This window comes from Podarcis liolepis, assembly GCF_965112155.1.
Source record: "Podarcis liolepis genome assembly, chromosome: 6".
Lineage (NCBI taxonomy): Eukaryota > Metazoa > Chordata > Lepidosauria > Squamata > Lacertidae > Podarcis > Podarcis liolepis.
Window position 1 is genome coordinate 11,774,651 of NC_139559.1, and position 16,032 is coordinate 11,790,682.

The 16,032-nt window shown below is 45.6% G+C and overlaps 1 protein-coding gene across 7 annotated transcripts in view; it reads right to left on the reverse strand.

The window, feature by feature from the left end:
- CDH4 (cadherin 4) overlaps nucleotides 1-16,032 on the reverse strand; it is an 806,167-nt gene that overhangs the window by 286,842 nt on the left and 503,293 nt on the right. For 4 of the 7 annotated variants that reach the window (XM_083507374.1, XM_083507372.1, XM_083507370.1 and 1 more), the window contains one exon: nucleotides 10,883-11,059. In XM_083507374.1, coding sequence (XP_083363500.1) covers nucleotides 10,883-11,059 — 177 coding nt within the window. The remainder of the gene's footprint in view (nucleotides 1-10,882; nucleotides 11,060-16,032) is intronic. The other 3 variants (XM_083507371.1, XM_083507375.1, XM_083507373.1) reach the window with 1 other exon arrangement.

Genomic DNA, 16,032 nt, shown 5'->3' on the forward strand with positions numbered 1-16,032 from the left:
GAAAACAGCCACCCTTATAATGCATTGCAGTAATCCAGCCTAGAAGCTACTAAAGTGTAGACCATGGAAATTAGGCTCTTCCTGTCTGGATAGGGGTTTAACTGGGACAGTAAGCTATGTATCTACTTCTTCAGAGGAAGTGTAACTCCATCCAGAGCAGGCCACATCTAATCCATCCAGTCTAAAAAGATCCACTAACTGTCTTATCTGCATTAAAGGTAAAGGGGTAAAGGGACCCCTGACCATTACGTCCAGTCGTGGCCGACTCTGGGGTTGCGGCGCTCATCTCGCTTTATTGGCCAAGGGAGCCGGCGTACAGCTTCCGGGTCATGTGGGCAGCATGACTAAGCCGCTTCTGGCGAACCAGAGCAGCACACGAAAACACCGTTTACCTTCCTGCCAGAGCAGTGCCTATTTATCTACTTTCACTTTGACGTGCTTTTGAACTGCTAGGTTGGCAGGAGCAGGGACCGAACAACAGGAGCTCACCCCGTCACGGGGATTTGAACCACCGACCTTCTGATTGGCAAGCCCAAGAGGCTCAGTGGTTTAACCCACAGCGCCACCTGTGTCCCTTCTTATCTGCATTAAGCTTCCATTAATTGGCTCTCCTCCAGTCCATTACAGAAACAAGACACTGATCTAGACCATTCACCGCAGCACCTGCAGATGCAAAGAAACCTGGGAACTTCAGTTTGTCAATGGTGCTGGGAATTGTAGTTCTGCAAAGGTGAAACTATACCATTTCCAGGTTTCTTGGGAGAAGCCCTGCACTTTAAATGCGCTTCAAATGAATGGCATGCATGCAGCCTAGAACTGAGCCTGAGGGAGAGAAGGACTTTCCTGTTCATTTTGACTGGCGACAGAAAATTATAGGTGGCCTGCTTTTGTTGTGCCTTTGTCCAGCGTTTCCTTAGTAAAAAGAAAGGTCCTTTATTACCTTTTAAAGGAACACTTGCTGGGCCTTCACTCAACAAACATTGCTTGACTGCAGGCAAATACCATCTGTTGTTTTCCCCCTCATACAGTTAGAGGTTAATGGATACTGAAATGTTAAGTTCCAAACAGCAAGATACGTTGAGAACACTGGGCTTGTGATTGATAATTCCACCTCTCTTTTTTTCCTAGGCAGTTGTTTCAAGGATGTTCAAAGAGATGCTGGAACGTTTGTAGCCAAGCAGAGGTGGGCTCAAGTTTCCTTTGACTTCCCTTGCTTGAACCAAATGGTTCTGCTTGAGGCAAAGAGAAGCAGGTATGCGAATGGGCAGACTGTCAAAAGCAATAAAATAGCATAGAAAGTAAGTGCTTAGGGAGGAGTCCAACACGGACATTCCATTGGAGCATGGATTTTTGTTGGAGCAATGGAACATTCTCCTCCTTCTTCTCTCCCCAGATGCTCCCCTCACCTGTTGCAGAGGTTACTTCAACCCTTTGGAGCAGATTTTGGTAGGGCATGGGGTTATGCAAGGAACAGAGGAAAGGGAAGAAGTCTCACTGTGCACAGAGAAGAGGGCAATTGATGGTTACTATATGCCTTCTTGAGGGACGTGGGTGGCGCTGTGGGTTAAACCACAGAGCCTAGGACTTGCCGATCAGAAGGTCGGCAGTTCGAATCCCCGCAACGGGGTGAGCTCCCGTTGCTCGGTCCCTGCTGCTGCCAACCTAGCAGTTCGAAAGCATGTCAAAGTGCAAGGAGATAAATAGGTACCGCTCCGGCGGGAAGGTAAACGGCGTTTCTGTGAGCTGCTCTAGTTCACCAGAAGCAGCTTAGTCATGCTGGCCACATGACCTGGAAACTGTACGCCGGCTCCCTCGGCCAATAAAGCAAGATGAGTGCCGCAACCCCAGAGTTGACCGCGACTGGACCTAATGGTCACGGGTCCCTTTACCTTTATATACCTCCCCAAGTGTCCCATTTTAAGCGAGACATTCCAGATTGACAGAAGCTGCTCTGGTTATCAATTACTGGAAGCCACAGGAGGGGAGAATGCTCTTGTGCTAGGGCCCTGCTCGCCTGCTTCCCACATGCATCTGGTTTGCTACTGTGAGGACAGGATACTGAACCATATGGACCATTGGCCTGATCCAATAGGCTCTTCTTATGTTCTTCTGTTTAAACAGAAATCCTTCCATTGACAGGACTTGTTGGTAGAACACTGCGCTTGGATTCCCGGGCTGTGTTCACACTTACGTAGGCTCACTGCATTTCTAGAGCTCAGTTTTAAATCTGCGTTCACAACACATTATATATTTTTAGGCGTCAGGCGAAAACATTCCTCTTCAACCTGGTCTTTGTCTGATGAATATTCTACAGCCCTTTAAATGTGTCTGTGGGAAGGAGGGGTGGGTTATTGTTTTGCTGTTTTGTTTTTAATTACTTACTAGTTTTTATCCTGTATTTTATTTTGTGAACCACCTGAAATCTTGTAATGAAGGGCAGCATATAAATCGTCTTCTTCTTCTTCTTCATCGTCGTCATCATCATCTCTAGAGTGGAATGGCAGGGAGGAATGTTTCATATTTCCACCCCGAGTTAATGCCTTTTGCATACATTTATAGGCACAGCAGGCTCTATATGGCCAGAGTGTTGGACTAGGAGCTAGGAGACTAAGGTTCAAATGCCCTCTCAGCCAGGAAGCTCACTGGATGCTCTCGGGCCGCTCATTCACTCTCAGCTTGGCATACATCACAGGGTTGTTGTGAAGATAAAATGGGGAGGGGGAAACTATGTATGCCACCTTATATGCCTCCTTGGAGGAAAGGTGGGATATAACTGCAACAACCACAGGTAAAGCAAAGGTAAAGGACCCCTCGATGTTTAAGTCTAGTCAAATGTGACAATGGGGTTACAGTGCTCATCTCGCTTTTCAGGCCAAGGGAGATGGCGTTTGTCTGCAGACAGCTTTCCAGGTCATTTGGCCAGCATGACTAAACCGCTTGTGGCACAACGTAACACCGTGACAGATGCCAGAGCGCACGGAAATGCCGTTTACCTTCCCGCCACAGTGATACCTGTTTATCTGCTTGCACTGGTGTGCTTTCGAACTGCTAGGTTGGCAGGAGCTGGGACAGAGCAAAGGGGTACCCACTCCATCGTGGGGATTCGAACCACCGACCTTTCGATCGGCAAGCCCAAGAGGCTCGGTGGTTTAGACCACAACACCACCCGCATCCACAACAACCACAACAACGTACATGTTGGAATGACTGTGCATAGGTCAGAGAAGGAGTTTCCTGCCCAAAGTTGCTGTCTGAAATGAATCGTAGCCTCTCCTCTGTTGCATCCTTGGTGTACTGGTTCATCAAGGCCCTTGGATCAGATGCAGCTGAGGCTCAGAAAGTAAATTCATGGAATGAAGAGGGATTGCAATTGACAGGGAGGGCTGAATACGTTTGCAAGAATAACGTGGCACGTCTTGTTTCGTTTACCATATTTTCCCAAAGAACGAAACGCTTTAATGAGCAGAGAATTACTGCTCATCCCAGCAGAACTGGAAAGGGGGCTGTAGTTTGGGCTTATGTGGGCACCATCCAGCTTTATTCACCTTGGCAAGGATTGAAACTTCATTCAGGCGGAGCCTCGCTCAAATACTGACAAGCAGCTAATCAACTTCCCATAAAATGGAACTTTCTGTATTCACAATAGAAAGCCGGATGATGGGGGGAGGGAGCCAAAAAAAGATTTGCCCATGAATTTCAAATTAGTTTGACCTATAAAAAAATGGGAAACAGAATGCAGGCAGCTGCAGGGAAGGCAAATTCAAGCGCACTGTAAAATGCTCACTGTGTTTGTGCCTTGCTGTTGTTTATGAATGGGATACCTCGGGTTCTCTCAGTTTTGGTTTGCTCAAGGTTCTCATTTTTAAAATATTAAGTCCACTTCTCTACATTTCCACATAACTTGGCAAACCCTGAAATTAAGTCATTAGCAAAGATTCCTTAGCATTTTGGTGTGACTTGCAACTTTTGCAGAGCAATTTCTCCAATAATGCATTTTTATAGCCTCCCCTCCCCCATGAATAATATACATTTTAATGAACATTTTACCCCAGCGTATGAATTTTTGTACATATCACTTGACTGGAGAACTGCACTGCAAAATCTGGAGAAGTCCGAAGTTTGAAGAACGGTTGTGCTTCAGTTCTTGGGTTGTTTCGCAAAGTGGAAATCAGATAGGTCCACTTCTAAATGCAAATGAATCAGATTTCTCCTCCATCCTTAGTCATAACAGTTGAACCTCCCCTCTCTCTCTCTCTCTCTCTCTCTCTCTCTCTCTCATGCATACACTGATTTCATTGCACATGAATGGCAAATGGAGGTTCAGGGAGATTGTCCCTGTCAGAAAAGACAGGTCAGTAGGAAGCAGCTATCTGTTTATTTTAATTCTCGCGGTAAGTTGCCGTAGCAACGTGGTATAAATGAAGAGAATAAATAAATGTAAAGAATAAATGGATACATAAAATTACTGCATATGTGGAAAGCTCATTGAAGCTTTGGAGAGAGACACCTGGGCTACAGATAGTTTAACTTCCAGGCAATGCCACAATCAATTCAAGGTTTCTGACGCCTGACAAACAGGAGTCTTCAAAACCAGATCAGAACTGTTCCCCTAGATCTTTCTGACAAGAGAATACCCTGGGGTGATGATTATCACGAGGATCTGAAAAAGCACTGAATGGTGGTCTCTGAAGACATACAATTTTTCCCTAAATGGTACATTAAAGAGAGTAGCACTTTATGGGTCAAACTACACTTGATGTCAGATAGTTCACAGTTCTTGCTCATGCTATTTTACTTCAAGTGAAAAACTTCATTTTGAAACCTTTAAGATAACGTTTTAGTTTCCTGTTAATTATGTTGCTTTGAATTTATACTGACTTTCTTTTGCAATATTTTGTTTGGGATTGTTTTGTTTGCTGTTTTAATGTAGGATCCTCAAGGATCTCTTTACAGGGAGCTGGCTTCAGGCACCAGACCAGTTGGCAGACCATCACAAAGATGTCTGCAGACATGACACGAATGCTGTTTAGGAATCACCTGCGAATGACCCCAGTGCCCAGAGACAGGCAGTCAGGTTGTGTATCCACAGCAGTGACCAGAGAAAGAATGACCGCTGGGAGGAGAACACCTTCATCTGCCCTACCCGGTGGCAAAGCATCTTTTCATGTGGAGGTGGGATATGTGCTGCACGCCAGCCCAAGCCCTTGCACCAGCCCCAAGCTACTTTTCCCCAAACCAGAAGCTCTAAAAACAGCAAAACTGTATTTAAAATTCATGGGCAATTAATATTCCATAAATGGCTGGGCCAAACCTCAAAGGAAAGAGAAACATACTCAGTAGACACCTAACATCATGATGCCTAATTTCAGCTGATGACCAATTCCAGAAGGCTGGAGCTGAAACACTAAAAGCCTGGTTTCTAATAGCCCCTATGCACACCACCTCCGGGGCATGTGCAGGGCTGGATTTAAGTTTGATGAGGCCCTGAAGGTAATTGGGCCCTTTATATGTCCAGCTGTCCTTTGTCCACAACAAAATGTCACTGTTTTTTGTGTTGAATATATGATATATGGTAATTTATGGACCTAATAGGTATCTAAAGCCATTTGCGCACGCAGAATGTAGGCACCCTATATATTGAAATGAGCAAACCAATGATAATTTAGGGAGCAGGCGGGGCCCATTACTTACATCATAGGAGCCTATACAACACAAAACACTGTTGCTGTATGTAGGTTTTATTTTATTTGTTTTTTTATCTTATATTTTGGAAATGTACATCCAGATTTTTTCTTTAATTTTTTGGGGGGGCCCTGCAAGAGAGTGGGGCCCTAAGCTATAGCTTGTTTAGCTTATACGTAAACTTGGCCCTGGGAATGTGCTGCTCTCAGCAGTGCTCCATCTGTGGGGTGCAGTTGGACAAAGGTGGTCCCTTGGGTAACCTGGTTCAGAGCTGCTTATAGTAAAATCAAACTGCCTGGTGTTGACCACACAGCGTTTGGCTTACCTCTCTCAGCTTTTGTTATGTCTGTTTATGCCTCATACATGTAGAAAATAGAATGTTTAAGACCTGGCAGCTGTGAGGGTCACAGTTTTAGTTACACAGTGGAAAGTATACTGGAAATTATTTTATGGGAAGAAGGGGTTAACTAAAGAATTATGCTCCACTGCAACCCAAGGATTATTCTCCGCTGTCACTTTTTTCAATGCCTCTGCGCACATGACAGAGTCAGCCAATCATGGAATCCATACCTTACAGAATTAATTACTCAACTTAATTGCTTAATGACTGCTGGCAATTCTTAATTGTAGTTGCTTTCTTAACTCTCTGATGCAGGATAGCTTACCGTGAGCATGATCAATCCCCGCAGAATGTTTACGAGTTCTGCGCTACACTAACCATGACAATTTCAACTTGTACTCCAATCAGACCCTGAGTATGTGTCAGCTTCTCAAAATTTAAGTTTGGATACTGATAATTTAACTATTCAAACTGATTTTTATTTTTATTTTTAAAGATGCTTCATTAGTATTCTCATAGCTGTCAACCTTCCCTTTTTTGCGGGAAATTCCCTTATTCCAGCGCCATTTCCCGCTGCTTCCTGCTGCTATCCCAGATTGTTAGATATCCCGTATATTGTCCCCGGGACAGGTGAGGCTGCTGATCCCTTATTTTTGAGGCTGATGATCCCTTATTTTCAAATCTGAAAGTTGACAGCTATGAGTATTCTTCAATCCACACTCCCAAGTTATCATCATAATAGCCCTTTTGGGGAGATAGGATCCAGCGCTTAAAACAACAACACATGGGGGCGGGGGGGGGAGTGGGGAGAACAATACGAGCTGCACCCTTCCACTATCATCATTCCCATCACCCTCCACTCATGGAGGCTGCTTTTGTGAAGGAGGAGAATCCATGGAGGCAGTGGCGTAGCGTGGGGGGTGCAGGGGGGGCCGGCCGCACCGGGTGCAACATCTGGGGGTTAGGGTTAGGGGGCACAAATCCACGGGTTAGGGGGCGCAAATTACTTGCCTTGCCCCGGGTGCTGACAACCCACGCTACGCCACTGCATGGAGGTTCCCTGTGCATTTCACAACTCTGGCTTTCCAGTGTTCCAAATTTCCCAGAGAGCCTCTGCACATCCAGGAAGCCCCTTGCTTAACATAGGTGTGCTCCATGAGATGGGAATGATGACAAAGTAAGGCAGGCTAGAACACTTGTCTCCACATGGTCCTAATGCCCAAAGAGGCCTAGTGTCTTCTTGTTCCTGACTCACCAAAGATGGAAATGCAAATGTTAGCCATTCCAATATGGAGGCACTGCTATTGCATTATAAGCTCCTGTTCAATTATTTCCCTTCTTTGTGTGTTTTTTTTAAATCCATGGGTGAGCAGAGACTATTACTGCATCAAACTGGAATGGTTGGCAAGATCAGACACCAATCCTACCCAGAAAGTGGGAAGCTGTCCAAGGTCTCCTGCCATGGGATGCTTCCTAGGAGCTTTTGTTGACCATTAGATAGCTGCAGTGCCTGTTAGGAAAGGGAAGCCTGACCTGCCCAGCCTTTTCATCTTCTACATGTGGCTTAAGGGAGCTGCCAGGACACTGCCAGGTACTGACGATTGCATGGTCTTCCTCCCTCCCTACAGATGGTTTGTGTGATGGAAGGGTGAGAGGGCCAGGTTCCACGATTGCAGGAAACTTGGGTAAAGTGTCCTTTGGTGGGGACCGTCCTCTGGCAGTGGACCAAAGCAGAAAAGCCATGGTAGTAGAGCTCCCAGCAGCACTGGCTAATGTTGTGCAGAACCTTTGAGTTTTTGTTTTGGTTTGTTTTTACCATTCAATAGGATTGGAGTTTGGAGTTGGGGGTGACGCAAACATGCCTCCAAAATGGGTGGCTAGAAAAGGGAGGTGGGTCAGGTGTTATTTATCTTATGAGGTGACCTGGTCTTTCCTTCTTCCCAGTGAATTCCTTGAGGACATTCACAGTGTCTCTTTTTAAATGGGCTTCCAGCCTGGGAGCCTTTCCTGGAATGACCACATCGCCATGTGATCTTTTGTCCCAGTGGCTCTCCAGGGGGCCTGGGGGAAGGCAGAAAGAAGGCTGAATGAGTGGGCCTCTAGCACTCAAGACACCCCAGTTATATTTCATGTGTCATCCAGGAAATGCATTGGGTTAAGGAGAGTATACATTTTCAGATGTAATTTATGTTATCAAGACTGCGCGTACCTCAGAGGGATTTAACAAACCACTTTTCGCTTCCGAGTGTCATGTGCTTAGCGAGGCAATGGCTAATCAGTATGGAGCAGGTAATGACAGCATTCATTTTAATCTTGGAAAGGACTCGGGAAGTATTGTTTCCTGACAAGGCATGCAAATGATGCACCCTCATTTTGTCCAATTATTTTCTAAAATTTCTTGCAATTACGTTGCAATTTTCTTCCAGAGGACAACTTGACAAAATGTTTGCCGGTGGCTTTTACTTCTTCCTTCATTTGTTTTACACAATATTTGTTTTGGGAGGTTGTTTTTTTGCTTCCAAAATAGAAAGCCTGGTAGATGCAAGATACACGGCGTGGGTTTCTGTTTTGCTTTGGCTACTGACAGCAAACATATCCATATGTACTCTGCGTCATTCAAACTTCCCTGTGCCATCTTGTAAGTGAACTGGACTATAACTTAAAAGTCTCTGCTTGTAGCCTGTCATTTCCAAGTGCACCATTAGTGATGCTGATGTCATGGAATGATCACAAACTTTCTAACTTGCTGAAGGGGGTAATGGCCAGTTACAGAGTTCTGACAACTATGCACCTAGTGGGAAGTTTGTTGGGAAGAGCCATCAAACAGGGCCAATTAACAAGGGTGAGTAATGCTGTGAGTGCCAGCTGGCAATTGCCTCTCTGGGAACCGAAGGAGCTAAGCAAAAGAGGAGCAGCTGACAATGAAAGGCAAGGAACAGAGGAGGCCAAAAGCTTTGGGAGAAACCTCAGGCCTGAGGTTGAGTATGGCGCTCCCCAGGCCACATACACCCTCCCCAGCCACACACTCCTCTTCCCAGGCAACACCCCTCACCACTGCACCACTTTGCATCCTTCTTGAGCATTTCCTCCTAACCTGGAAGGAGTCCTTGAGCTGCAGTGCAGCCTATAACCATGGCTAAGCACAATCAACTGAAACAAATGCAGATGGGCGGGGTACAAATAATAAAAATATTATTATTTATTATATTGCTTTCTACTTCAGCCATGCATTCCCTCCTTCTGTTTTTTCCACCATGCTGGCTTTTGAACTCTAAGTGCCTATATGGAGGGACCTGTCTCCAGGGGCGGAGGAAGGGGGATGTGGTGGGGGCAGACCACTCCGGGTGTCTTCACTGAGGGGGGTGACATTTGGCAGTCAAGGGCAGGTGATGTGCTGAATGTCTGCATTGGAGGCTTGTTCTGCCCCCATGGGCAGCTCACTCCAATCCTGGCTGCAGGGTGTGTGCACTGCTCCATGCACCCAAGTGGCTATTGTATGTCAGGGAGGGCACCCTCCACACCCCACACCCCTCAGGAGTGTGCCCACCCTGGGCAGCACAGGCATAGGCTCTGCCACTGCCTGTCCCCTTGTACTGTGTAAAATGTCATGTTCACTGTCGTCACCATATAAAAAACAATTAAACATCAAAAATAAAAGTGGGTGGATAGTAAGCAAGTAAGAAAAAGAGGAGTCCATGATGGGATTTGGTTCTGGAGCATGTAAGGTAATAACAGAATCCATAATGCCTCTAAGCATGTGCAGAGTGTCTCTCCCCCACCCCATGTAACCACTAGCCTTGGATCAGAGTGCAGAACTTCAGCTGAATGGCTACAGCTTCCCTGGGGTAACAGAGCATTACAGATTCACTGCAACTGTGCTTTGATAAGTGTTCCTGTTCCTGTACCATTGATCTTGAGACATGCTCTGCTTAGGGTGTCTCTGTGTGGAGAAGCTGTATACAAATGCAAAGAATGGTAATAATACAATGGTACTTACAGCTCTGAGCATCTACAAAAATATGGCGCACCACTTGGAATTGCAAAGCGCCTATCTCCAAAACACAGCCAGCCATCTCCTGACTCACGACAAAACTACATATTACATTAAACGTCTCGCTGTGCCTTTAAGTGCAGGTCTGCATGCTGTCACACAAATTGCCAGCCTGATGGATCAGGACCCTGACATGGGGGTAAAGGGGCTTTAACTGCTGGCCCCTTTGCTATGGCCCTGATCAGCAAGGTGTGTGGGGGGAGAGCTAAAGACCCCTCCCTCATCCTCTTGCTAGTGTCTCAATATGGATCACCCCTCCTGAAGCAGCAATTTGTGTTAAGTTATGGAAGGGGAACCTCAGGCCAGGGGGACAAATGTGGCCCTCCATGTCTCGTTATCTGGCCCTCAGGACACTCCTAGGTCAAAAAAGCACCCACCACTGGTGCTGCTTTGCATCCTTGTTGAGTTCCCCTCTTCCAGGCTGGCATGCGTCCTTCAACTCTGATTATGTATTTCACTTGCCCATATGGAGGAAACTAGCCCACTGTACAAAGGTAAAATACACACTCATTGCTCCACCAACTTTTGCCTCTGGTCCTTCCCAGCACTGCCATGTAGCCCTTGGAAGGCCGCCCAGAATGGAACGTGGCCCTTGAGCTGGAAATAAGTTCCCCATCCCTGTGTTAAAAAACAAAGCCCACTTAAAGGCACAGGTATACTGCTAAAGTCGCACTGAGTTTGGCCTTCGGCGTTGGAGAAATGAGCTTCCTCTCCGAAAACGACACCTCAAACAAGCTTTGGGAAATGTGCAGGGTGCCATCGGATCGACAATCAATCACGGGTATCCATTATTCAGCCGTCCCACTCACCCTAACCAGCTGCTGTGGGAAGGGTCCTCTCGAATTTTCTGGCACGTTGATCGGCGGGATGACCCAGTCTCGCTTCTGCCGTCTCAGCCCATGAGAATTCTGCTGATGGCGCCAGGGCAGGAGAGTGTCGCTCGGCTGCTGCAGGAGGTCTGCTGATGTGTTCTTCTTTCCTTTCTGCTGATATGGAAGGGGGGGGGGGAGGAAAACAGGTATTGTTTTGATTTTGCTTAGTTTCATTTACAAAAAAAGGAAGACAAAGCAACAATGCAATGCATGTAAGGAAAAATCAACTCCTTGGGACCATGTTGAAGCTCATTCGGGTTGAGAAATAACTGGGGGTGTGTGGGGGGTGTATTTTTGTTATTACAATGAAGCAAACATTTCTGCATTACAAAAGCGAGTGGCACTCCTATTGACAACTTCATTTTTCCACACGTATGGAGCTGTCATTAGACAATCAAGCCTTCTTCCACGACGGATTGTCTTCATTATGCCAACTGCAGGAAGCTTTATCAGCCCCTTGGAGGATAAAATCTGCAGATTCCTAATAAATATAATAAATCACAAGGACGAAATGAAACAAGCTGAAAACACCCCTGGCGTTACCAGTGGTAGGTCTGGGTCCATTACGCAGTATTAAGCTCCTCGCTAGCCTGGAATTTTAAAGCACTGCTGACTTATTTGCAGTCATCGTGGAATAGGATTCAGGCAGTCTGAATGCTGTCTAAAGAGATCCATCATCTGGTGGACACAAGGTAGAAAGGAGGGTCTAGAAGAAGATCTTGGTACGTCTTGGTATGTCTTGGAGGTCTGCTTCAAACTATATTTACTTCCACACAGATCTCTCCAAATGATGACTGTAAAAACTGTGATTGACATGATTATGTGTGTGGTCTTTTGTCAGTGGTTCTGGTCCTTAAAATGGGAACCCCATGTATTTAATTTGGCACCTAGCCTACTAAGCACCATGGGACCATGTGTACCAAGGGCTCAGCACCTTCTTGAAGCAGAAAAATGAATATAAATGTGCAACATTAGCCCTTGTGATTGGCAGTATATTATTATTATTATTATTATTATTATTATTATTATTATTATTGACACGACTTTGGCTTATGAAGCAGATGCAGATAAATACCAAACCAAAGAGTGTCAGGCCTCCCAGAATGATGCAGGCAAAATCAGGGGGTGGAATGTCAAGCAGAGAAATAGGTGAGGTAGGCAGCCTCTGCAAAGAGCAATGCTTTAATTGTGCACTCCTGTTACCAGCAGGGGAACACATGCACACAGTCAAACTGTGTAGGATTGAATCCGACACTCACCAGCTAGTGAGTGGAGGATTCAGTCCTGCTAACTGCAGGGTGCTTCACAAGGAGCACCCGGCAGGATTGTATGGAAGGCTCAGTTCTTCTGGCTGAAGGGTGCTTGCAACTTGGCAAGCATGTTCCCCACAGGGCAGGCACTTGTGAAGCACCACCCAGCAGAATTGAACTCTCCGCTCACCAGCTCAACCCCAATTAAATTTTCCCACTCCCCATTGATACAGGGCTGCATCTAGGTCAAGGGAGGGTTCTGGAATGGCCTGATCAACAGGACAGTGGCTTCTGTCTGCTTGTCCTGTTCTGGTATAACAGAGAAGTCCACAGGGGAAGAGAGCAAGGGATGTTGCCTGCTTCAGGACCAAGGAAAGCTCCTAGCGTGTTACTTGCTCCATAAGCACTGGAAATGAATTGAGGCCTTATGAGCATCTGACTCCTGTTCAGGCGAAAGCCCCCCAGTCTTCATGAATTCCCCCCTCCCCCATGAACTCAAAATCTCTCCACCACCCAGTCATGCCCTTCTCAGTTTATGTTTGGGGGAAACAAAATGCAGATTTAGATGGTGTTCGTGTTTTCTTCTAGACTGTGTGATTTTGCATTTGCCATCCTGATTTAAGCAAGAACCTGTGGCCACACAACCCATATGGCTTAACTGGGCTTCTTTCTTTAAGGAGATTCAAGGCTTCAAGCTCACTTGAGAATTGGGATGGGGAAGAGGGTATTGGTTCTAAAGCCCCGGGAAACCAAATCATTCCTCCATTTCTGAGCTTGCTCAGAGCTGTTTCTTGGTGCTGATAATGCCAAGGCTGCAGATTCGATCCCTGCATGGGACAGGTGGATATCCCTGCACTGCAGGGGGTTGGACTAGATGATCCTCAGGGTCCCTTCCAACGCTACAATTCTATGATTCTATGAAAGGATGTTAGCATGGTTCCCACATCAAATATAAGGATTGAGTCCAAGTGGAAATCATTTGTTGAATATCACCCAAGGGTGTTACAGCTGTACTTTCAATACAATTCTCATATTTATAAATCAAATGTGCTAGTTATCAGACCACAACAGGCTAAAAAAATCAAGCCTGTGTCTTACTGGCCGAAGGTTCCAGGTTCACTACCTGATATCTCCAGGTAAAACTATCACATAGCACTGGGATGGGGAAACTGCGGTCCCTGGCTGTTATCAGATTCTAGCTCCCAACACTTCCAAACAGCATGGACAGTGGTCAGGGGTGATTGGAGTTACACATGGAGGGTGTGTGTGTTTCCCATGTCTGATGTAGCAAATGATGTGAAAGACCTGTCTGAGAGTTTGAAGAGCCACTCTCAGTCAGGACTAACAATGTTGGGTTTGATGGGCATATAAGAAGAAGAAGAGTTCGGATTTGATATCCCGCTTTATCACTACCCAAAGGAGTCTCAAAGCGGCTAACATTCTCCTTTCCCTTCCTCCCCCACAACAAACACTCTGTGAGGTGAGTGGGGCTGAGAGACTTCAGAGAAGTGTGAGTAGCCCAAGGTCACCCAGCAGCTGCATGTGGAGGAGCGGAGACGCGAACCCGGTTCACCAGATTATGAGTCCATTGCTCTTAACCACTACACCACACTGGCTCTCAGATATAATTCAGATATAAGTCTGAATTGGTATCAGGCAGTTTCCTACCACTGTCCTCCTAGTAATTTGGCAACAGATTTACAACACAGGTGCTAAATGCTTTCCAAATCTTAAGAGTACAAAGTCTTGCCTGTGTGTGCTTATCTCCTTGCTCTTACATTTTGAGCTTTTCTAGCACCCGTGCTTAATCCTCTTCTTGAAAATGCTCATTAATAAGTGGCACCAGGAAATGTAAAAGGGCACCTAGAAGCTCGACATGAATTTATGCATCCACGAGACCTAAACACAATCCACATTTGCTCCATGGAATGGACCCCTTTTAAAAATCAGTTTGCAATTCCCAGCTGGGGGATCTTGAGAGAGCAGAAGCTTAGGTCAGTTTTGATAATTGGCATGCAAGAGTGAGAGACAAATTACGAAGGGATGGTAAAATAATTTGTGCTCTGTCAAGTTTACACCAGGGAATGGAGGTGGTCTAAAGAGAGACTTGAGAATTAACACAACTCCCAAAGCCCTCTGGATGCAGAAATAATTAGTATTGGCTCAGCAAGACCATCCTGGTCCTTTCATTCTTTCAGAAATATTTGATGGCTAGTGAGTGGAACATAACTCTTTGTCACTTGTAATGAGGTTTTCTGACATTAGCATAGATTGCCAACCAGACTTTGAGGTTGACTGTGTGCACTGAAGCTAAGGGGCCAATTTGGACATTTTCAAAAGGGTCTCCCCTCCTCGCCCACTGGCTTGGTCCTCTCCATCACCATACAAAGAGGAAAGAAGTGTGATATCACACTGTTTTCCATCATGTTTCCAGTTTTCAGCTCCAAGTAGGGAGGGGAGAACTTAGTGGGATGCTAGAAGCCTATTGTGCTTTTTCTAAAAATGAAATAAATAGAACTAAATAATTTCCTTGCAAGGGGAGCTGGCTTACTTATATGTATTGATCAGATGTTTCTCATTGCTGAAATATATTGGGCTGGAAACGCACCACAGGACCCAAAGGGAAATTTCCTTCAACTATGCTCTTTCCAAGCCCAAAGAATGTTGGGATGTGCTGCTTGCAAGATTTCTCATCACACTAGGCAATATCAACCACATAGTTTGCACCGGCAGTGGGTAAATACAAGTGTCTCTCTGCTTCCCACCTGGTCCAGGTGCATGAGATGACCACATCCCACCTTTAAGCAACTGTGCTTCTGAATAAGCTGAAATTCTCCCATTTACCAGGGGCAGCCTCTATTTTCAATTCTTGTCCTTGATTTGCTTCTTAGGGGTATGTTGTAAGTATCAAGGTCTTTTGTTTCATTTTTTAAAGTTACAGATGATACAGTGGTACCTTGCATACGCTTCAGGTTACAGACTCCGCTAACCCAGAAATAGTGCTTCAGGTTAAGAACTTTGCTTCAGGATGAGAACAGAAATCGTGTTCCAGAGGCATGGCGGCAGCAGGAGGCCTCATTAGCTAAAGTGGTGCTTCAGGTTAAGAACAGTTTCAGGTTAAGAATGGACCTCCGTAACGAATTAAGTACTTAACCTGAGGTACCACTGTACATCTGCCAAGTGTCCCTTGCATATTTCACAGATACCATCTCTTTTGGTGAGCTTGCTAACACATCTGCTGCAGAAGTCAGTACAGCAGTACAGCCCTCATGGATACAACTCCCAGCATCCCTGCTCACGTTGCTCAGGACTGATGGGAGGTGCAGTTGAACAATATCTGGAGGGTTACAGATTCCTCATCCCTGCAATAGAGGATAGGATATCATAGAGGAAATGAAAGGCATTGCAGAGCAGGTGGAAAAGTCAAGGAAGACCCAGGCAGTGATCTTTCATGCAAGGATTCAAAGCACGCAGACTGCATACATTATACACATACATACCCATCTGCAGATGTTTAAAGTTGAATACAGTTATTGGGAGCAGCACCATAGGGTCAGAGGGGATTACAAAGTCCTTGATATGTTAATATCTTCTATGCAGGCTCTATATACTACAGCATCCATGATAGCATCATATGCTCTATGGATGAAAAGCAATTGTATTGCATTTCACAGGGTTTTTTCCTTTCCTTTTTCTTTCCATGGTTTCCAAATTACGAAACATGCAAAATAGCAATTGCACCAGCGCATCACCAACATAATTCGCCCTACCTAAGCATTACTGATAATGAAAAAAATAAAATAGAATATGAGCAGTGTATGCCAAACCACAGTGACA